General features: G+C 45.9%; 1 protein-coding gene across 1 annotated transcript in view; it reads left to right on the top strand.

Annotated features, from left to right (window-relative positions):
* The first annotated feature begins 14,551 nt into the window (after positions 1-14,551).
* ELOVL3 (ELOVL fatty acid elongase 3) overlaps positions 14,552-23,035 on the top strand; it is a 37,201-nt gene continuing 28,717 nt past the window's right edge. Inside the window, exon 1 of the mRNA XM_068257948.1 lies at positions 14,552-14,698. Within this exon, the coding sequence (XP_068114049.1) occupies positions 14,601-14,698 (98 nt within the window). The 5' untranslated portion in view covers positions 14,552-14,600. The remainder of the gene's footprint in view (positions 14,699-23,035) is intronic.

The raw sequence follows: 23,035 nt of genomic DNA, 5'->3' as shown, positions 1-23,035 counted from the left end.
CCCTTCCATCAGTGTCACCCAGTGGGCCGTAAAGGACAGGTAGCGACCTGTCCCAAATCTGCTACTCCACGAGTCCATGGTCACGTGGACCCGCTTGCCCACAGAGTAGTCCAGGGAACGGGCCACGTTTTCCACCGCAAACTTGTGGAGTGCTGGGATCGCGCTCCTGCTGAAATAGTGGCGACTGGGGACTTGCCACTCGGGGATGCCAAATTGGAGCAGCGTCCGCATGGCGCTCCCCTCCTGCACCAGGGGGTAGGGAAGCAGCTGTGATGCCATGGCCTGGGCCAGCAAGCCATTTAGTTTGCGGATCCGCCTGTGGCTTGGAGGCAGAGGCTTGGTCAGACCCTGAAAGGTGTCGCTCAGCAGGGTCTGACGACGTTGGGATGCAGGGGAGACAGAGGAGAGAGACGAACACTGGCTGCCAGCCTCAATGTCTGTGTCCTGAGTAGCCGAGGTGGAAGAGCGCTTGCGTGCTACTACTGCTGCTGCTGTGGGGGATTCACGACCCTGAGGGAGGGATGATGCTGCTCCGCTGGTGGGCCTTCTGCTCTCAGGAACCCCTGCCAGCAGTGCCTGCTTCCTCTTAAAGTCCGCATACTCGCGGCAGTGGCGGCTTCTCAGGTGGCCCTGGAGGGATGAGGTACCCATCTTGCTCAGACTTTTCCCACGGCTCAATCTTTTGCTGCATAACCTGCACACTGCATACCTTTTGTCATCAGTACATTCGTCAAAGCAATCCCACACTGGTGACTTTAATTTACTGCGGCCCCCACTAGCAGAGGGTGCAGCGGAACAATGTGTGGTAGTAGTTGCCGGGGGTTGCATGGTGGTGGTGCCGGCTGAAGCAGTGTCCTGTCTACTTCCTCCACGCCCACTGCTGCCGATGCCCCTGCCCCTGCCTGACATATGGCGATATCCTTGCCTAGGCCGAGGTGACTCGTCATCCTGCTCTGACCATTCTTCCACGGACTCAGCAGGCTGCACATAGTTAGGGTCCACAACGTCGTCATCATCAGCAGCATCATCATAATCCAGCTCTTCCTCTGACTCCCCCGCCTCCTCTTCTGTCCCTACATCCCCAGACACAGACCCCTCTTCTTCATCACCAGAACTCAACAACGCTTGTGATTGTGGCCCGATCTCAATCTCTGCCACATCAGTCCCCAGTAAGTCCTGAGCTTCTTGCATCAGCAGGTTCCCAGATGCCGGACTGAGGGACAGAACGCTGTCATCCTGGGAGGGCTGCTGACCAGTGGGTGCTGGGGTGGATGTCACAACAAGCATGGGACGTTGGCTGCTGCTGCTTGGAGTGGTGCTCACAGTAGAGGTCTGGGAGGAAGTCATGATGTTCATGAGTACGTCAGGTTCCATTTGCTCAACCACCACACAGGGACCAGAAACTTTAAAATATTTGGACAATGGCGTACGCTGACTCGGCCCAGGCTTTGCTGCCCCCCTTTCTGCTGCATCACGACCACGTACAGCTGGGCGTCCTCTCCCTGCACGTGGAGCAGTCCCAGAAGTGGCTGAGGCAATTGAACTCCCTTTCCTCTCACCCCGCGAAACCCTGCCAAACATGTTGCTAGTAATGAATCACTGGATGCAGTGGGCACAGTACAACGTCACTGAAGGATGCAGTGGGCACAGCAGTGGGCACTGGATATACAACTAGGTCACTGAAGGATGCAGTGGGCACAGTACAAGGTCACTGAAGGATGCAGTGGGCACAGCAGTGGGCACTGGATATACAACTAGGTCACTGAAGGATGCAGTGGGCACAGTACAAGGGTCACTGAAGGATGCAGTGGGCACAGCAGTGGGCACTGAATATACAACTAGGTCACTGAAGGATGCAGTGGGCACAGTACAAGGTCACTGAAGGATGCAGTGGGCACAGCAGTGGGCACTGGATATACACCTGCACGTGGAGCAGTCCCAGAAGTGGCTGAGGCAATTGAACTCCCTTTCCTCTCACCCCGCGAAACCCTGCCAAACATGTTGCTAGTAATGAATCACTGGATGCAGTGGGCACAGTACAACGTCACTGAAGGATGCAGTGGGCACAGCAGTGGGCACTGGATATACAACTAGGTCACTGAAGGATGCAGTGGGCACAGTACAAGGTCACTGAAGGATGCAGTGGGCACAGCAGTGGGCACTGGATATACAACTAGGTCACTGAAGGATGCAGTGGGCACAGTACAAGGGTCACTGAAGGATGCAGTGGGCACAGCAGTGGGCACTGAATATACAACTAGGTCACTGAAGGATGCAGTGGGCACAGTACAAGGTCACTGAAGGATGCAGTGGGCACAGCAGTGGGCACTGGATATACAACTAGGTCACTGAAGGATGCAGTGGGCACAGTACAAGGTCACTGAAGGATGCAGTGGGCACAGCAGTGGGCACTGGATATACAACTAGGTCACTGAAGGATGCAGTGGGCACAGTACAAGGTCACTGAAGGATGCAGTGGGCACAGTACAAGGTCACTGAAGGATGCAGTGGGCACAGCAGTGGGCACTGGGTATACAACTAGGTCACTGAAGGATGCAGTGGGCACAGTACAAGGTCACTGAAGGATGCAGTGGGCACAGCAGTGGGCACTGGGTATACAACTAGGTCACTGAAGGATGCAGTGGGCACAGTACAAGGTCACTGAAGGATGCAGTGGGCACAGCAGTGGGCACTGGATATACAACTAGGTCACTGAAGGATGCAGTGGGCACACAAGGATGTCACACTGTGTAATGAGATGCTTATATGCCAGCGAGCGAGCAGTGGGCACTGGGCACCGCACAAGGTCACTGACAGAATGAATGAACAGCGCTGGCAGAGAGTGGCGGCGCCGGCGGTGTGACTGGCTGCCTGCAAATAGTACAAGTGTATAACTGTCACTGGAATATACAAGTGAACACTGCAGCTGCACTTACCTGCCTGCCTGCACTACACACAGATAATCCCCACTCCCACTACACTGACTACACTGCAGCACTGAACCTGCCTGCACTACACACAGTTAAATAATCACTAGACTCCCACACTTCCACTACACTACACTGACTACAACTAACTACAGCAATCACTCACTGACTAGCTAACTGTGTACAGTATAAGAGCAGTGTTAGCAAAAAAAACGCTTTGTTTTTAACACAATAAATGCACTTGCTCAAACAACAATGGCCTGGAAATAATCCTCTCAGCACCACAGTCTAGCAAGGACAGAGCTTTTCCATCATGGCCGCCGCTTTATATTCAGGAGGGGAGGGCATAGCTCCCCTCCTGTGATTGGTTGCTAGGGCCTGGCTGGGGCCCTCTGATTGGCCTGCAATGTGTCACTTCCGCATAGTTTGACGCATTTCCGCTAACCACGACTTCAGCGCCGGGTTTCACGAGCGTGAATGCGGATTTCTGTCCATATTCACGCGAAGCCGAAGCAGATTTTCGTGGTTGAAAACCTATTCACGGCTTAACGTGTCCGAGGCGGAATGCGTCAAAATGGTCGTGAATCCAGGCGTAAGCGTGATCACGACCTGGCGGTGAGCACCACTGGAAACTGGTCAGTAAATCTCCCTCGGCATTCCAAACTTCCTCAGCTGCCACAGGAAGAACAGCCGTTGCTGGTTTTCTTTTGTATTATTGTGGTATTTAAGTCCCATCTGAGGCATTGTTCAGGACGCCATACAACACATATAGAGGACAAGAAAAACCCTACATCAACCCCACTGAAAATAAAATCAAGGCCATCATCAAGCTGATTGGAGATCTGTGAACTATACTGGATTCCTTAGAATAATGGCTCTGAAAGTGTGGATCACTGCTGGGTCAAAAACATGTCCCAGTAGCCCTCAATATAAAGTTTATTAAGCGAATGAAAACATTGTGTTGGCTTTGGCTGTTCTGTCTGTTTTGTGTCACACAAGTGCCACTATTCACTGTGAAGGGTTGTGGAGTCTCTTGAGTGGCAAATTGGCAAGAAGCTCCTCTTCAACATGTCCTAGGAATGGTCCCCTTCTCTTTTGTTCTGCTCACATATCCTCCATCCTTACAAGATCGGGTATATTGCAGACACAGAATCTAATGACAGTGTTCACATTGATGTTTGTACTTGTAAGTTCAGTCAGAATGGAAAATTGCAGAATTGATGAAGCCCTAACGGTATAGTCGTTGCCAGTGTGAATCCAGCTGAAATGTTTCAGCAGCATAGAGAGGAGCTGGACAGTGATACCTGCTCTCCAGCTGGACAACCCCCACTCTGCAGTCCGCTCTATGCTTATTAGTAGGATCTCTGGGTCACATGACTGATTTCTCCAAAGTAAATTTCTCCAGAATTTCAGGTTCCCAGCCCTGAGGGTGGCTAAGATGTTGGTGTTGCTGTCTGACACCAAACAATATGAACCTGTGGGGGGGTCAGCCACATATTGGCTTGGTCCTGGATGATGGTCAGGATCTAAGGGGGATACTGGGCTTCAACACCAGCTGGTTGCAACAGTGCTGCATGCTGGTGTATGTCCAGGCCCACTTGATAAGATGTTTGGCCACAATGTTGGTGCAGTTTTCATACACTTCATTACCACTTGACTAAGGCCATATGATAGGAAACATATTAGCTATTTTACCATCTGTACCTTCCGTTGTCTTAAAGAAATCTTTTTGGGCTTTTTTACACCCCAGAGTGTGTGGATTCTGAAAAATACCACTTGACATCAGGTCCCTAAAGAAAAAAAAATTAAACATAAAAAATACCCATAGGCCTGAACATGATGTATAATCTAGGTTTAGCACAGAAAACCAGAATTTTACATTGAAAATTCCAGCTTACCATTTTCTGAATCATGAATTCGGGCCGAGGAATCCAGAGAAATGGAATTCCACCATTCATTCCTGGTCTGTGATATGTATCCATTCTCCTTAACCCAAATGCCGTCAATATTTAGAGGCAATACTTTGTTTTACAAGCTTTAACCTCCTGAGCGATAATCCCGAGCTGAGCTTTCCTAATGCTTCCATGGCAGCACCTACGGGTAGTGGTCCCGCCCCTACCTCTCATAGGACAGGTAACTAGATAAGTTTGGAGCACGCCCCCCCACACCTCGTCTATGTTTTTCGTCCTCGCCGTTAGAACAGGTAGCAGATTTGCTGGCACTCCTATCATCACTACCAGGGTGGCCTCTCCTGGTAGGGCTTATAGACTCTAATAGGGTCTCATGGCCGTTCCCCCCGTTCTGCTGGTCTTGGGGGGGGACCGTTCTATGGCGTCCTATGGGGCTGTCAGGTGGAGGGTTAAATACCTCTCCGTTTGGACGCCATAGCTTTTTCTCTAATAGCTGGCTAAATGCTAGTATTATGGCGCAGGAGGGGTACATGTGGTGGTTCTTTCTTATGAGCAACCTACTGCAGTCGGCTCACCTTATGGCCGTTCGCTGCTGTGACTGCCTGATGCAATGACGCTGACGACGTTGCTTCAGGCCGGCTTGCTCCCGGCAGTATCCGGAGCTCAGTGAGAGCGCGTAGGTCACTTCCGGGTGCGCGCGCATCACTTCCGGATTGCGTTCCGGAATCCGGAAGCTCCGCGCTGCTGGGTGGGAGTGGGCGGCCTGGAGGGCTTATTAGAACGCGGACATGGCGTCCAGCTTGTCTTCAGCAGCAGGAGGCGGCAGCCAAGGCAGCAGCAGCCACAGCACCGACCAGGACAGCACAGCGCAGGTCGAGGAGACCTATCAAGCTCTACCCCTCAGGACCCCAGGTTAGTACTCTGCCGATACCTAATAGGCTATCAAGGGGGGAAAGCCTGTGTATTAGGGATACTGATTAGGTCCTATCCTTCCTTGCAGACATACTGCATACGCAGGAATGGAGCAGGAAGCGCCCAACACAGACCAGCAACAGTTTGATAGGTAAGAGTGCCCTAGGTGAGTATATGTTTTAGGTCAACAAATTGAGGCGAAGATCTAAAGGACAATTTATTTGTCTCCTGACAGCCCCAGAAGATCGCAAGAGGGATCATCCAGCAAGTCAAGCTCCCACAAGAGAAGCGAGAGGAGTAAATCTCCCAAAGAAAGACGACACAAGCAACCCAAAAATTGCTGGGCATGTGGAAATAATACACTCCCGGATAAATTAGTATGCGGAAAATGCTTCAGTCAGATGGCCACCGAAAGACAGCCGGTAGAGGTGTCACACCTAATACAACGTGCAGTGCAAGAATCAATGTCCCAATTTATAGCGAATCTGCCTCAACAAGCATCAGACTCATCCACACAACCAGGTCCTTCCACCTTAGGGGAAGATGGAGTTACAATAATAGAGGATGAACCAACTGAAGCGGGGGAAGTCGGATTTGACTTCGCCCTCGTGGAACCATATGTAAGAGCAGTTCGCCAAGCAATAGAATGGGAGGATGAGGATACGGACACAGGGAACGACACTAAACAGAAGAAGACATACTTTAAACATTTAAAGAAAAAGTGTACTACCTTCCCGTTTATGGAAGAAATTAACGAAGTGATACAGGAAGAGTGGACCAAAGCAGAGAGGAAGATGGCCCTGAACAATCGAATCGCAAAACTGTACCCATTAACGGAGGAGCAGGCAAAACCGTTTGACGGTACCGACGGTGGACGCCTCGGTCATGAGGCTCGCAAAGCACGTGACACTACCAATAGAGGACGCCGTCGCCTTCAGAGATCCAATCGAAAGAAAGATGGATCAAGATCTAAAGAAAAATTACACACTTTCAGGAGGAGCCATTAAACCAGCCATAGCACTAACCTCTGTAAGTAGGGCCATTCAAGCATGGACGGAGAACCTGGAGAATGCTATTGCGCAGGATACTGACAAAAAGACGCTCATCGACTCACTACAAGAGTTTAAGTTGACCGCAGACTTTGTAGGAGAGGCCGCGGTAGACATAATTAGGTCAACATCAAGAGCGATGCTACATTCTGTCACGACTCGTCGCGCACTATGGCTAAAATCTTGGGCGGCTGACCCTACCTCCAAACAAAACTGGTGCAAGATACCATTCGACGGAAGAAACTTATTTGGAGAAAAAATGGACTCTGCCATAACCAGGGTGACGGGAGGCAAATCTGGCCTCATTCCCCAAGACAGAAGGAGCAAGAAGCCATATAGCAATCAACAACCGCGATATCAACAAAATAGATTCCGCAACGCAAGATCTTACAGACCAGGAAAGGACTTCAGGAAAAACTGGCAGGGTAGTCAAGTCACCCTCCAGAAATTAAACAAACAAAGAGCTACAACTTCCTCTACAACCCACGCGCCCAAAAGCTTTTGATGGTGCGCCCGCCCAGGGGTGTCCTGTGGGAGGAAGGCTACGCCTTTTCGGACACGTGTGGGCGGAACAGATTCGCAACCCCTGGGTGTTAAAGACAATCAACAATGGACATCGTTGGAGTTTTCGGGAGAGACCACCGAACAACCACTTTGTGCCAACAAGGTTTCCGAAATCAGAAGAAAAACAACATATAGTGATAAACTATGTTCAGGAGCTGATACTGAAGAGGGCAGTAACCGTGGTACCCAAAGAAGAGGAAAAAAGTGGAGTATATTCACCCCTCTTCCTCGTGAAGAAGAAAACTGGAGAATTACGACCAGTACTAGACCTGAGGTTATTAAATCAACACATAAGGTTACAACACTTCAAGATGGAATCACTGCAGACAGTACTCTTGGCTACACAAATATCAGACTGGATGTTGTCCATAGACTTGGAGGACGCATATTTGCATATTCCTATCCACAGAAAATTCCAACGTTTCCTTCGGTTTGCCATAGGGAACCTACATCTCCAGTTCACCTGCCTGCCATTTGGCATAAATACGGCCCCCAGGACGTTTACCAAGATTCTAGTCCAGGTAGTAGCTCTTCTTCGCCTACAGGGCCTAAGACTCCACCACTACCTGGACGACATAATTCTACTAGCACAAAGTCATCACTTGATTCAACAACACAGAGACATTCTCCTGGACAAATTACAGGAACTCGGTTGGCTGATAAGTTGGAAAAAATCTCATCTTCAACCAACCCGGGATATGATATTCCTGGGGGCAAGAATCCAAACACAACTGAATGCAGTGAGACTCCCCGGGGAAAAACTGGAATATATAGTGAAGAAAGTTCAGGGAGCGTTATCCAAGGAATACATGACTGCCAAAGACTGTATGAGTCTGCTGGGCACACTTACTTCCACCATACCCATGGTCAGATGGGCCCAGTGGCACTCGAGAGCGTTTCAGTGGGGGTTCCTGAATCAATACAGCAACACCAACCTATACCAGAGGATCCATATCACAGAGCATATGAGAGAAGGTTTGTCATGGTGGACAAATCCTGTCAACTTGAACAGATGCCTACCCATACTGGAACAGGGGAAGACAGTCATTACGACGGATGCCAGCCAGAAGGGCTGGGGAGCCTACTCACTGACGAAGGTAGTGCAAGGCATCTGGAAAGACAAGACCACGCAGATACCTGCCAATGTGTTGGAGCTGAGAGCAGCATATATGGCGTTGGAGATGTTACTACCGGATATCAAAGACAAAGCTATCATAATCAGAATGGACAACAGAACAGCAGTGGCCTATGTGGCCAAACAAGGTGGAACAAGGAGCTTCACACTTCTGCAGGAGACGGCCAAGATAATGGCGCTAGCAGAAACACATCTACAGAGCCTGACGGCCTGTTATATTCCGGGGGAAACAGAACATCACGGCAGATTATCTGAGCCGGCAAGTGATAGACAACAACGAATGGACACTGAATCACACCACCTACCTCGAGATCTGCAAGAGGTGGGGGTTCCCGGAGATAGATGTGATGGCTTCTCCCCTCAACAGCAAATGCAAAAGATTTATGTCCAGATACCAGCACCACCTGGCGGAATCGGTGGATGCAATTACCTCACCTTGGAACTTCAGCAAGGGTTATGCCTTCCCCCCGATACCGATGATTACCAGGTTCCTGAAACGTCTCAGTCAGGAGCCAGTCGTGATGATAGCAATAATCCCATTCTGGGCACACAGGCCTTGGTTCCCGATGCTATGGGATATGAAAATACAGCCTCCTTGGATACTCACGAAGTCACAGAGCATACTAATACAGGGGCCCATACATCATCCGAATCCAGACAGACTGAATTTAACGGCATGGTTGTTGAGGGGGAGAGATTCAGACAAGCAGGATGTTCAGAGGAAGTAATCAAAACTCTACTAAAAGCAAGGAAAACATCAACAAACCGAACATATCACAGAATATGGGATAGATACATTGAATATGCCAGAGTCAGGAACTTTGACCATAAAGCTCCGCAACCATGCCATATCCTTGCGTTCCTCCAGACTGGATTAGATAAACAACTCAGCTACTCATCACTAAAGGTACAGGTGACAGCCCTATCAGCGCTAACACACGTGAGATGGGCACAGGATCCACTGGTGGTCCAGTTTATGAAAGGGGTGATGAAGCTGAGACCCCCAACAAGAACAGTGTTCCCTAGCTGGGATCTACCAACGGTTCTAAATGCCTTTACAGATGCCCCGTTTGAACCATTAGACTCATGCACAGTATGGGACCTTACCCTAAAAAACTTATTTCTCACAGAAGTTGCTTCGGCAAGAAGGGTTTCTGAATTGCAGGCAATTGGAATCAAAGAACCTTCCCTGGTATTCTTTCCGGACAGAGTCGTAATAAGACCCATGCAACACTTCATACCAAAAGTGGCTACAACATATCACTTTAATCAGGACTGGACGCTCCCAACATTCCAAGATTCTGAATCACAAGACCCTCACAAATTGGACGTTGGTAGAACGTTAAGACAGTACCTAACGGTTACGGAAGCGTTTAGAAAGTCGGATAGACTATTTGTAATACCGGCAGGCTATAAGAAGGGTGAGCCAGCATCAGCAAGAACCATTTCTACATGGATAGTAAAAGCGATTGTCGCAGCATACAGGGCTGTCAAACTGGACCCGCCACAGCAGTTAAGGGCGCACTCTACCAGATCGGTAGCAACATCATGGGCAGCATATGCGAAGGTGTCAGCAGACAAGATCTGTCAGGCCGCGAATTGGAGGACAATACATACCTTCATGCACCATTATAAAGTCGATCCTGCCGTGAATTCAACGGTGGAATTTGGCAAGGCAGTATTAACTGCACAACAGGACTCTTATTGAGTCACATTCTAATAAATGTAAATACATTTTTTGTGTGTTCTGCATCAAATCTTCTCCCTCCCTTCATTTGAAATTTACTAGTTAGATCCCGTAGGTGCTGCCATGGAAGCATTAGGAAAACGGAAAATTGTATACTCACCTACCGGTAATTTTCCTTTCCTGATGCGTCCATGGCAGCACATAGCACCCACCCATGCCTCGGCGAGTCCGAAAAGTACAAGACGAGGTGTGGGGGGGCGTGCTCCAAACTTATCTAGTTACCTGTCCTATGAGAGGTAGGGGCGGGACCACTACCCGTAGGTGCTGCCATGGACGCATCAGAAAAGGAAAATTACCGGTAGGTGAGTATACAATTTTCCGTTATCGCGCAGGAGGATTTCTCAGGCCCTGGTGGGCCGATTTGCATCATTTTTTTTTGTTACACGCAGCTAGCACTTTGCTAGCTGCGTGTAACTTCCGATCGCCGCCGCTCTCCGCCGCTACCCGCCGTGCCGCGCAGCCCCCCCCCCTCCCCGACCCCTTGCGCAGCCTGGCCAATCAGTGCCAGGCAGCGCTGAGGGGTGGATCGGGACTCCCTCTGACGTCACGATGTCCATGACGTCGGTGACGTCATCCCGCCCCGTCGCCATTTCGACCGGGGAAGCCCAGCAGGAAATCCCGTTCTGAACTGGATTTCCTGCTTACTCTGATCGCCGAAGGTGATCGTAGTGGGTGGGGGGATGCCGCTGCGCCTATCATGTAGCGAGCCCTGGGCTCGCTACATGATTTAAAAAAAAAAAAATTTAAAAAATAGTGCTGCGCCACCTCCTGGGCGATATAATTGTATCGCCCAGAGGGTTAAAGGTTTGACAAAAAAGTTTAGGCTGCCCTATTTATTTCCTTTAAAACAATGCAAATGGACTGGCAGTCCTGCTGGTCCTCTGCTTTTAATACTTTAAGTCATAGACCCTGAACAAGTATGCAGATCAGGTTCTCTGACTGAACTATGACTGGATATGCCACACGCTTAATTTAGGTTTGTGATTCAGAAACTACTAATGCATAAAAGATCAGCAAGATGCCAGGCAACTGTTGTTTTAACAGAAATAAGTATGACACTCTCACTTTCAGATGTCCTTTAACATGGATCAATATGGATATAAAAATATTTAACCAATCAGACTAAGCCCACCTTCCACAGTGGATGGGTATGCATTATACCTCTAAACCTTTTTTTTTTGGCAATTAACATCCCACAAAACAAACAATTCGACTAATTTTTATGTTTTTAATCTTATTACTTTTGTTAATGTTAGTGAAAAATGCCTTTACTGGACTCAAAAAAGCTTAAAGAGGAATGTTAACCAAGGACTGAGCTTATTCCAGTCAGTAGCTGTTACCCACTTTCCCATGAGAAATCTTTACCTTTTCTCGAATAGATCATCGGGGGGAGGGGTCTGTATGACTGATATTGTGGTGAAACATTGTGGAAAATAGTGGCTTTTTCCAACTGCCTAGCAAGCAGTGTCTCTCTCTCTCTGCATAGAACCCTCAGTAACAAACATTCCGTACAGATCACCTAGCAGAACTGAAGCTATAACTACCAGTGATAAATTTCTGAATGTAAATCAGCGAGAGAAAAGATTTTACAATGGGCAAACACTGACTAAATAATGTTATTAATGATGTTATTTTCACTACAGTTCCTCTACTTTTTTTGTGTGTGTTGAAGTCAATACATTTGTCCGAAATTGGAAATTAAGCCATAATGTGGTCCAGAAAACCGGAATAGGAACTGAAATCAGATTTTCTTTTCAGTTTTAACCATCCCTAGCAACCATTGTATTGTCAACTGACACTTGGCTTCATGTCTGTGCTCATAAAATATGCCTTTTCTCAAATCAGATAACCATGCTATAATTCTGAATGGCACAGGCATACCACACATGTTATTGTTTCAGGCCTTGTCTCTACAGTACATAGAAACATGGTACAACAGTTGCTTGATCAGCATTGTCTTTCCACAGAAGCACAGCTATATTTATCTACTAAGAAAGGGTATCTGGGATATATTGTCAATGATCCCCTAAGGAAAGAACCCAAAGCAACATGAATGATTGTGTTTGTAAATTTCAGTACAGCTCTTTGCATACAAAGCTGAATGTGTGAGTTCAACCAGTAGAACTACTAATCACACTCTGGTCATCAGGAGCCGCAATTCAGAAGATTGACAGATGAAGACTTTATGGACACCAAGATTGATTCCAATGATTGGGACATTTGTCAGATTAAATTACGATTGTGACACTTGGCTTATATTGACCTTTTGACCTGGTGTATAGTGAAGGGCATAAATTGCACCCCTTCCCCCCTTGTAAGGAAATTCTTCAATGCAGCAAAGTATGTATCTTTGTACAGTACAGGAAGGGGTGGCTGTGTTCTGTCTGATACAGAGAAACCCCACACCATTTTTCCAGTTTTTTATTTAATGTTCATAATGAGAGGGTGGGAAAGCTGTACATTTTTTAAAGCTTTGATGAATCAGTCCCCAACAGCTGAGCCTGTGTGGAGCTGACACTGTGCAGGGCAGACACAAGCACATCATTGCATGGTTGTATGTATGCATTAATGTATATTTCCATCTGTGGCGTAGCTAGTAATCATAGGACCTCAGAGCAAAATTTGCTGCCTTCTATTACTCCATGAATGTGCTGGACATGGCAAAATACAGGCGTACCAATAATTAAGCCGCCGGTAAATTTGGGCACAGGGTAAAGCTGAAACACAGCTCACCCTGCTCCTCCAAAAGTCTCGGCCGTGTTAATTACTATTCCCCCTCCAGGTCGCCGTGGATAGTGGGGAAAGACGTAATTCTGCTTCCAGCTTTTGCTTGGTTTTATAGTAATTTGTGCTCCATCTTCTGACAGCACTAGATTAACTGTCCGAGTGCCACTTTAGCTTTAATTCCCATTATGGCCTATGGTGGCTACGGCTGCGCTGAAATCTCCGGCGCTGTTTTTACATGTTTTACAGGGTGGAGGAATACAAAAGAATGAAAAGCATAGTGAACACATTGAGGACCCCCTGGACTCCCCATGGTCCCGAGAACCATAGCAGCCACTACAACTGATATGGCTGTTACTATGCCCCTGATTTCCATTGAGTGTAGTGCAAGGTGCTGTGCAATATTGTGTGCATACTTCCAGAATTAGAGATATTAATTAGTGGTGAAATGCAGTATATATTTTCATGGATTTTTAAAAATGTTAGTGTTGTGTTTAGAGAAAAAAAAAAGGAAAAGCATCCTGTGTGAATGACCACAATGTCATGAAACCACACTTTCCAACTTTTTGAGATGAGAAAGAGGGACACATAAGCCACGCCCCTGCCACACCTCTAAGCACGCCCCCATCACACCCCTACCGTAAAGATTTTTCAAGCAAAATATAATAATTCAAACCATGCTGGTCCTGTCTATGCTGGTTCATTTTCAATCATATTAACGTTTAAAAATACGAAATATATCCATTTAAAAAATGGGAATAAATTTAGAGTTAATTAAACACATTTACCAGTAGAAAAAATCATATATTTAAACAGATATGTACAGTGGCGTAGCTATGAAGTTGTGGGCCCTGATGCAAGTTTTACAATGGGGCCCCCAAGCACTCTATACACAGCAATTGACACGGCGCACTAAAACCTGCCAATGGCAACTACAGTGTCTGAGGTGCAAGAAGGGGATGGGAAATAGCTTGTTAATAATTACCACTATTCAAAGTATTTATAGAAGTGATTAATTATTATGAGCACAGGACCAATAGAGTGCTAATACTGTAGTTGAGGGTGGGCCCTTTGGGGCCCCTCTGGCCCAAGGGCCCCAATGCGGTGGCTACCTCTGCAACCACTATTGCTACACCCCTGGATCTGTACATCAGTCCTGAAAGAGGTACAGATAAGGAAGAAAGAGGGACAGACAGATTCGGTTCCCAAACAGGGACTGTCCCTCCAAAAGAGGGACAGTTTAGAGCTACATGAAATGTGTAATCGGTTAAACACGTGTTGCACAAACTGAGTCCTGGAGATTCCACAGCAATAGATCAGTTGCCAAAAGGTCACATGATTTTTCATGAATAAAAACTGACTTGGAATTACACATTTCTTAAGACTGATATCTTAACCGTATGGATGGGCGTTGGACTTTAAGCATTGCTGTTGATGCATTACGTTGCTATTTTAGCTTATCTCTTTAAGGGCTGGGAAGCTCACATCATGCCATAGGCAGGTGTAGGCTGTAGTGTGTAAGGGGTGGAGTATCACTATTGTGATACTGGTTAAGCAGGCTTTTCTATAGCGAGTCCTCTCTCATTCAACAGACGGCACAGCAGAGGTACAGGCTCAGCCTGACAGGAGATAATGGGGGAGCACAACCTTTCGGTGATCCTCTTGCAGGAATATGAATTTGAGAAACGATTTGATGTCCAAGAAGCCATCCAGTGGATGCAGGAGAACTGGTGAGTTATAAGAAAAGGCTTGGCAGAAAAAAGAATAGACTTTGTCATAGAATTTCATGCAGTTCTCCTGTTACTGCACTCATTGAGATCTGTATCACTTACAAACTGTACATCTTTATTTCTGGCTTCACCTCTTGTAGATTGTAGATAAGTTGCCTGGTGCAGTAATGGAATTTTCATAAAACTTCATGCTTTAAGCAAAGGCAAAATGCAGGAGAATATCAGTAATGCAGCCATTATGAATGAAAGTTACTTTGAGATACGTTTCTAAGCATCATGCTTGACAATTGTTCTATGCATTTCCATATAACTTGCAGTGGTGATGGCCCCTTATGCTGCACACGTGTTGTCTGATAATGCTACTGTTATCACACAATGCAGGTGTGATGGAAGAACTGCTGGAGAATCGGTTGAGCTGTCCCTATGATGCTAAATTCCCTACCGCAGATTGTCAGCTTTGTTCTTTATAAAAGACAGGGATTTCCAAGTACCACACTGAGTGGATCAGTTTGACTCTAGGTCACTTAAAGAGGAACTTTAATGCAGGATTGCACTTCATTCCAATCAGTTACTGATGCCCCCTTTGCCCCATGAGGAATCTTTAGCTTTTCTCAAATAGATCATGGGGGGGGGGGGGGGGGGGGGGTGACTCTGTGTGGCTGATATTGTGGTGAAACACTTCCCAGAGAGCGATGTCATGACAAGGATCTTGCATTGCATTGTGGGGAAAAAAAAAACTTTTTCCAACTGCTAAGTGAGCAATATCTCCCTTTGTGCATAGAACTCTCAGTAAACAAACATTCCATACAGATCACCCGGCAGAACCAGGTCACCACCAGTGATACATTTCAGAATGTAAATCGGGTGAGGAAAGATTTTACAATGGGCAAATAACTGAATAAATAATCTATACATTTATATTGTAAAAAATTATCAATTTTATTTATTATGTTATTTTCACTACAGGTTCTCTTTAAAAAGTGCCTGGAGGCAGATAAAGAAAAAAAAGATACTTAAAGAGGAACTCCAGCCTAAACAAATATACTGTCATTTAAGGGACACTGTAGGGGGGTCAGGGGAAAATGAGTTGTTATCCGGGGCCCGCTGATGGCACCAGGAGCGTACTGCGCAGGCCCAGTATGGTCTGTGCCTGCGCTGTGCGCTCCTGGTGACATCAGGGGAAGCGAGGACACGACAACTCAGGTGCAGTGGTTTTCAGACTTTAAAGTCTGAAAACTCCAGAAATGAACCGGAGGCGGGGCCGGAGCATCGGTGAGTGGCTGCGCAGGCACATGATGCCTGCGGGGGACCATTAGAAGCCCCAGATAACTTCAACTCATTTTCCCCCGACCCCCCTACAGTATCCCTTTAAGTTACATTAGTTATGTTAATTAAAATAGATAGGTAATATAATCTCTTACCCACACTGTTTTAAAAGAACGGTCAAATGTTTGATTTCATGATGGCAGCCATCTTTTTGGTTGAAAGGAGGTGATAGGGTGCATGAGACACAGTTCCAACTGTCCTGTGTCCTGAGCACCTCTCCCAGTTGCTAGGCAACGTGGTTAACAACATAGGAAATTCCATCATGCTCTGCACAGCTTTAGGGAAAAAAAGCCCGGGTTTTTTTTTCTTTGATGGGTGGAGCTCAGCTAAAAATGCAGCTAAAAATGATGCTTTGGTAAGAAAAACAAAGTTCTGATGCTGTGAAACTGTTAAAGAAACACCAAGCCTTTTCAGTTCTGCTGAGTAGATTTTTAGTCCGGAGGTTCACTTTAACCACAGTTGCGCAAAGCCTCTGGAGAGATCTGCTTCTCCAACCTGCTAGTTCCCTCTAAACATATTAGACTAGAGCTGGGACAAGGTCCTCCAGCACCCAAGGCTGATACACCAAAGTGCACCCCCTCCCCCTCATCCCTCCGAACCCCAGCCATCACACACTGATTGCTATTAGACTAATGCCGGGCATACACGGCAGCGATTATGCGCTGGATCGAGCCGCAGGCTCGATTCCGGTGCATCCCCGCTCGTCCGCACGTGCGGCTGCTAATCAGCCACTCGTTTCTTCTATTGTTCTCCCCGCCGGTATCGAGCACACTATCGATCCGGCGGGGTATCGAACACGTCGGATATTATCAATCGAGCCATCCCAGGAGCCGTGTATGCCCAGCATAAGAGGCGCAGTTACTGCCATGTATCCCCTTTTTCTTATTTATCTATATTTCAAACACAATAGGGGAATGATAGCTGAATGAGTTGTGCACTCCTACACTGCGCCCTGAGGCTGGAGCCTCTCTCGGCCCATTACTGTATTATGCCTCATACTCACGAGGCACATTTGTGGCCTGTCGCTAGCACACGGGAGCGTGTGCGCGACAGGCCAGCGACAGCTCATCGCCAGGTCCCTCCGCATACACACGGCGGAGGGACCTGGCAACTGATGTGGCGGAAGCTGTCGCTGTTGCTCCTCCCCCCGCCGGAAGCCCAAGGTATTTACTTCTCGTTGCTGTCGCTAGTCCGCATACCCACGCGGACTAGCGACAGTTGCGGCGGAGTTGCGGCGGCGACTGTCGCCAGGCAATTGACCACGTCAATCGCCTGGCGACATCAGCGATGAGCGACGGTTCGGGGTGCACGCGCGTGCAACATCGCATACTCACGGGCGACCTGTCGCCGCAACACGCGCGCAATTGTAGCCCGTGAGAATGGGCCATTAGACAAAATTGATGAATATGTTGCTGGTGGCCGAGCTCCCCTCTATGTACAAGCATGGACTTCCTGTGCATGTGGGAATACAGGCTGTGCCTGAGCAATAGTACGAAACCGCTCGTGCATGACTTTTTCCTCTGTGCATGACCGCTGTACTACTGTGCAGTACTCGCATGGACTTGAAGAACAAGAGGGTCCCAGAAGGCCAAAAGGGGGTAAACCAGAGACTTCCCTCTACTGAATTTAACAATTTTCTTTTTTTATTTAACTTCAGATTTGCTTTAAAGTGTAACTGTCGGGCATAAAATCAAAAATCAATTATTTATTTTTATCTGGTAAATAAGTATTAAGGATGCTAACCAGGCAATCCAAAAGTTAAATTCACTATTACTTTTCTTGTTTATGAATGATCATTCCCCAGTTTACCTGACTCTTATTTGGTACACACAAAACTTGGTACACAAAGAGGAAGTTTCAGGGCATGCTGGGTTGTTCTGTTTTGCTTTTCTACTTCCCCTCAGACTTAACTAATGCAGCCTGATTGTCTGAACCATCTTTCCCTCCTGTTTTCCCCTCCCACACCTCTGTTCATCCCTCGATGTCTCATGCTGAGACAATGCACGTTCTACAGTGAAGGGCACAATCAGGCAGAGGAGAGTAAGGGAGGAAATGACATCAGCATTGGCTTCAAAATAGCCACAGTTAAAATGGGAAATGCTAAGGATTTTCTCTTTTTTCACTGTAAAATAATCACTAAAATAAAAACGTGGACAGTGTGTTATGTAAGTAGAGTAAGTATTTATCTACTTATATATGTGTTGTTGTTTTTCTGAGATAGTATGGATGACAGCTCCTCTTTAAAGAGAATCTGTATTGTTAAAATCGCAAAAAAGTAAACATACTAGTGCGTTAGGGAACATCTCCTATTACCCTCTGTCACAATTTCGCCGCTCCCCGCCGCATTAAAAGTGGTTAAAAACAGTTTTAAAAAGTTTGTTTATAAACAAACAAAATGGCCACCAAAACAGGAAGTAGGTTGATGTACAGTATGTCCACACATAGAAAATACATCCATACACAAGCAGGCTGTATACACCCTTCCTTTTGAATCTCAAGAGATCATTTGTGTGTTTCTTTCCCCCTGCATCTCTCATGCACTGAAGTTTCAGGCTGCTCTTTTCTTCCTGCAAACAGCTTTGCCCTAGTCTCAATTTCCTCAGTATGTGAAAGCCCAGCCAGCTCAGAGGACGATTTATCCAGCTTGTAAAAGATAAGAGAGAAGCTGCCCTAATCTAAATAATACACAGGCAGTGTGCATAGAGGGGCCTGGAAGGGGGAGTTCATAGCAGAACCACAACACTGAAGAACTTGGCAGCCTTCCAGACTAAGGCCGACAAGTCTGACAGGGGAAAGATACATTGATTTATTAGAGACTGTGATAGCAGAAAGTGCTGCAGTAAGCCAGAACACATTAGAATAGCTTTTGGAACTTGTAGGATGATAAAAAACAGGATGCAATTTTTGTTACGGAGTCTCTTTAAGGATCTGTTCATAATTAAAACCAGTGGACCATAATGATTATTTTCATAATAATTTCATTTAGGCTTTGTTCACATCTAAAATCGAAATCGATGACGGCAGTGATTTTCATTTTTTTGTATGTTTTTTTCCTCCTCCTGGAGCTTAGCTGCGCACTGTGATTTTGTATAAAGAAGTTTTCAAAGCGCTTTTGCAGAGCAATTTGTTTTTTCACTTCCTGACGCAAGTCAGCAAGTGAACTCTTTGACCTGGAAAAGAATAAATACAATGTATTTATTCTTAAAAGCGCTGGGGAAATCGCTATACAAATCGCTTTTTCAAACGCTTTACGATTTCCCTATACCTTCCATTGAACAAAAACGCTCAGAAAATGGTACAGGCAGCGCTTTGCTGAGCAGATCGGAAACAAACCGCTCAGATGTGAACTCTCTCATAGGGAATCATTGCACAAGCTTTTTTGAGTGATTTTCAAAATCGCAGGCGCTTGAAAAAGGCAAAAACACCCTAGGTGTGAATGAGTCCTTATTTTTGATGGAATATTGAAATAAATTTGGATCACTTTTATATGTAATTTGTTATTGAACAGAAGTGGCTAATATGAATTTACTTTAAAAAGAACCCGAGGTGGGTTTGAAGAATATTATGTGCATACAGAGGCTGGATCTGCCTATACAGCCCAGCCTCTGTTGCTATCCCAAACCCCCCTAAGGTCCCCCTGCACTCTGCAATCCCTCATAAATCACAGCCACGCTGCTGACAAACAGCTTGTCAGAGATGGCTGTGTTTATCTCTATAGTGTCAGTCTGCTGCTCTCCCCGCCTCCTGCAGAACTCCAGTCCCCGCCTGCATTACTTCCCTCCCTACTGATTGGAGGGAAGGGACGGGGGCAGGGACCGGAGCTATGCAGGAGGCGGGGGAGCAGCCGAGACTGACACTACAGATGTAAACACAGCCTCACAACACGGCTGTGATTTATGAGGGATTGCAGAGTGCAGGGGGACCTTAGGGGGGTTTGGGATAGCAACAGAGGCTGGGCTGTATAGGCAGATCCAGCCTCTGTATGCAGATAGCATTCTTTAAAGACACCTCGGGTTCTCTTTAACAAGCACTGAGCCAGTTGGTTGCACCCTCTTAGGTACACATACTACTGGTTTTGTTTGACCTCTGCATATCATAACACTAAAAAAATGATTGTCATGTGGACATCCATAATTGGTTGAGGATCACTGGCTCAGGTGTATACTGTGGGAAAGGAAGTGGAAAGGTGAATCCATGAACAACCAGTCAGTTGATGGCTTTTATTTTAGCTGATTGGTTGCTCTGTGTCTTGCCTCGAGTTAAGTGGAATGGAATTCTGGAATCTGCATCTTGCTAAACGTCTATGACATTTGACAAGGCCTCATTGGTGAGGTCCTGAAAGGACAATACCATCTGTTTAGGCACCCGTGGAGTGAACTCACTCTACCTTGTTAAAGTGGAAACTCCTTTAATGCCTTGATTATTCCCATGAAATATTCCCATTATCTATGCAGAGAGAAATAATATACTCCTGTTACTGAAACTAAACTCATTCATTCAGCTTATAAACCATAAGCCACAGTGTGATCAGTGTGATGATTGAACGATTACATCACACAAGGAAACTGTGGGTGGATGAAGTAGGGTGTGAAAGCATAGTCTGGCACGCATAAGCAAAGAGATGAATATTCATTTCAGATTGAAAATGAATGATATACCCATATTAATCTACTAAAAAAGTACAAATAGCCTGGTAGCCATATTCTATTGTGCAAAGTGTAACATAGACCCTGATACACTAAAGGTTTATCCTGGTTTCACTTCTGTTTTTCTCGCCTTATCTATACAATATCCTTTTCTGAGCATAGCAAGGGAAGTACACATAATAAGATATTACACAAATAAGTATGACATCATTTCCTCATCTGACCAAGTACTAAAAAGGTATTTGGGCCTTCCTCTTGTTTGTCCTATCTAGCAATGAAGAGCCCCCCCCCCCCCATTATACTTACATGGATGTCTCCGGAAGTTCCAGTGATGACATTACTCTGGGGCATCTGTCCAGGTCTCCATTAGCTTCTGAATCAGTGGAATAGAAATCGGGGGAGCAGAGGTTGCTGTCCTCAGTTCACTTCCCTGTGTAAGTCCAGCGTGTCTCCCTTACTGACTAATCAGGGGCTGGAGAGCATGCGCTTAGATTTTATAGTACCCAGACGTCACTCGGTCTGTTATACATGTCCCACTCCTATCACCCTGCTTTGTGATTAGCTCTTTTCCCCTCTGGCTCTCTATCTAGCCCTGACCGTGAATTTCATCAGAGACGTTAAACATTCATCAAATAGATCCACTTCTACTCTGACCAAGTATAAGAATCTGTACCATAGCCCTTTTTCATCATGTTATGAGCTTTAGACATTGCTTTCCTGGTGGCTGCGGCTGTATTTGCGGTGTATCTCCCACCGCATCTATCATACCGCCGTACTTTCCATGACAAAATCATCTTCATGCATGACAATGCACGAGCTCATGCTGCAAGGAATACCTCTACATCATAGGCTGCTATCCGTATAAGAGAAGAGAAACTCTTAGTGTGGCCCTTATCCTTCCCTGACCTCCATCATAGTGAGAACCTTTGGAGGATGCTGAAGCAAAAGATATATGAGGGTGGGAGGAAGTGTACATCCAAACAGCAGCACCTGACATCCTGCAATGAAATTCAAGCAGAAACTCTAAAAAAAAAACAAGTTCAATGGATGTTAATACCTAACTTGGTCTGTTACATGTCTTTGATTGAAATAGTGTTTGATTATAGTAAATATGACCTCCTAATGCTGCATATTCAATAAATGACCATTTTCAGATCTTTCCGGCTATAAATGTTTTAAAACTTTGTTGTGCGTAATAATTTGGAACACTGCATTTTATGTTTTTTTATTTTTGAAAAAATGTTGTTGTCATAAGAAGGTTTGTTCAGTAACATTTGAATTATGGTCTAATGGTTGATGACTAAAAGATGATGCTGACTGCCACTTGCATCCACTATTTAGGAAAATCAGAGGGAAATATAATTTGCATAATAATTTGGAATGTGGTGTATACAACCAGGACGATCTCGCACACAGAGCATTCCTATCATATTTTGTTGTGCACTGTAATTACATAACCGCCTACATCCTCAGTATTACCATATCAATTGCGCAATATACAGTATTTGACAATGGGGTTGATTCACAAAGGTTGCTTATTTTTCTGTAAGAAGTGCTAATGCCTGAGATAAACAAATAAGGAGAGATGATTAATGAGATGTAGATAAGGAGAGAGAGACCCTGGCCCATATGCAATTCCCTTTTCACCTGAGTTTTCTCCCAGGTGATAATTTTAAACTTGTCAATAAAATGCCTTTGAAGCCACCAGAAAGCAAGAAAATACTCAAAATAATATTGATAGCACTTTTTCAGCTACTTTTTGGTATTATTTTAGTTGAAAAGTGCTGGAATGTTATTTTAAATCAAAGATGAAAAATTATCTCCTAGGAGAAAACTCAGGTGAAAAAGTGATTGCATATGGGCCCATGAGTTATGTCAAATAAGGGGCCATATGCAATTCACTTTTTCACCTGAGTTTTCTCCTAGGAGATCATTTTTTCATTTTCCATTTAACCATTTACCAACAAGCATACATATTAAAACGTCATGCTTTAGCCTATTAACGGCAACATGACGTTTTAATACGTCGCGCGATCCCGCTGTCGCTCCGCACGTGTGCGCGCCGCTAGCGCCGACGTTTCCATCGGGATCCCGTGTTAAGTGATTGGGGAGGAGGACCTCTACCCAATCACAATGCCTGGAGTGAATGGACGTGACCGTAAACATCGGCCACCTCCATTCACAAAACAGGAAATTGTTACAATCAAATAAAGTGTAAAAAGAAAAAAGTGATCACTTCCTATAACGGGAGTGTTCACTAGCCCCATCTTGTGGCCAAAAAGTATATTACACACACAAACACATACATATACAAGTACATACACATTATCAATAAAATTACACTTCCAACCCTCCCCCCCCCCCC

The sequence above is a fragment of the Hyperolius riggenbachi genome, chromosome 10 (assembly GCF_040937935.1).
Source record: "Hyperolius riggenbachi isolate aHypRig1 chromosome 10, aHypRig1.pri, whole genome shotgun sequence".
NCBI classification, from domain to species: Eukaryota; Metazoa; Chordata; class Amphibia; order Anura; family Hyperoliidae; genus Hyperolius; species Hyperolius riggenbachi.
The sequence above is the reverse complement of the archived record's forward strand: the minus strand, read 5'-3'. Positions and strand labels throughout refer to the sequence as shown.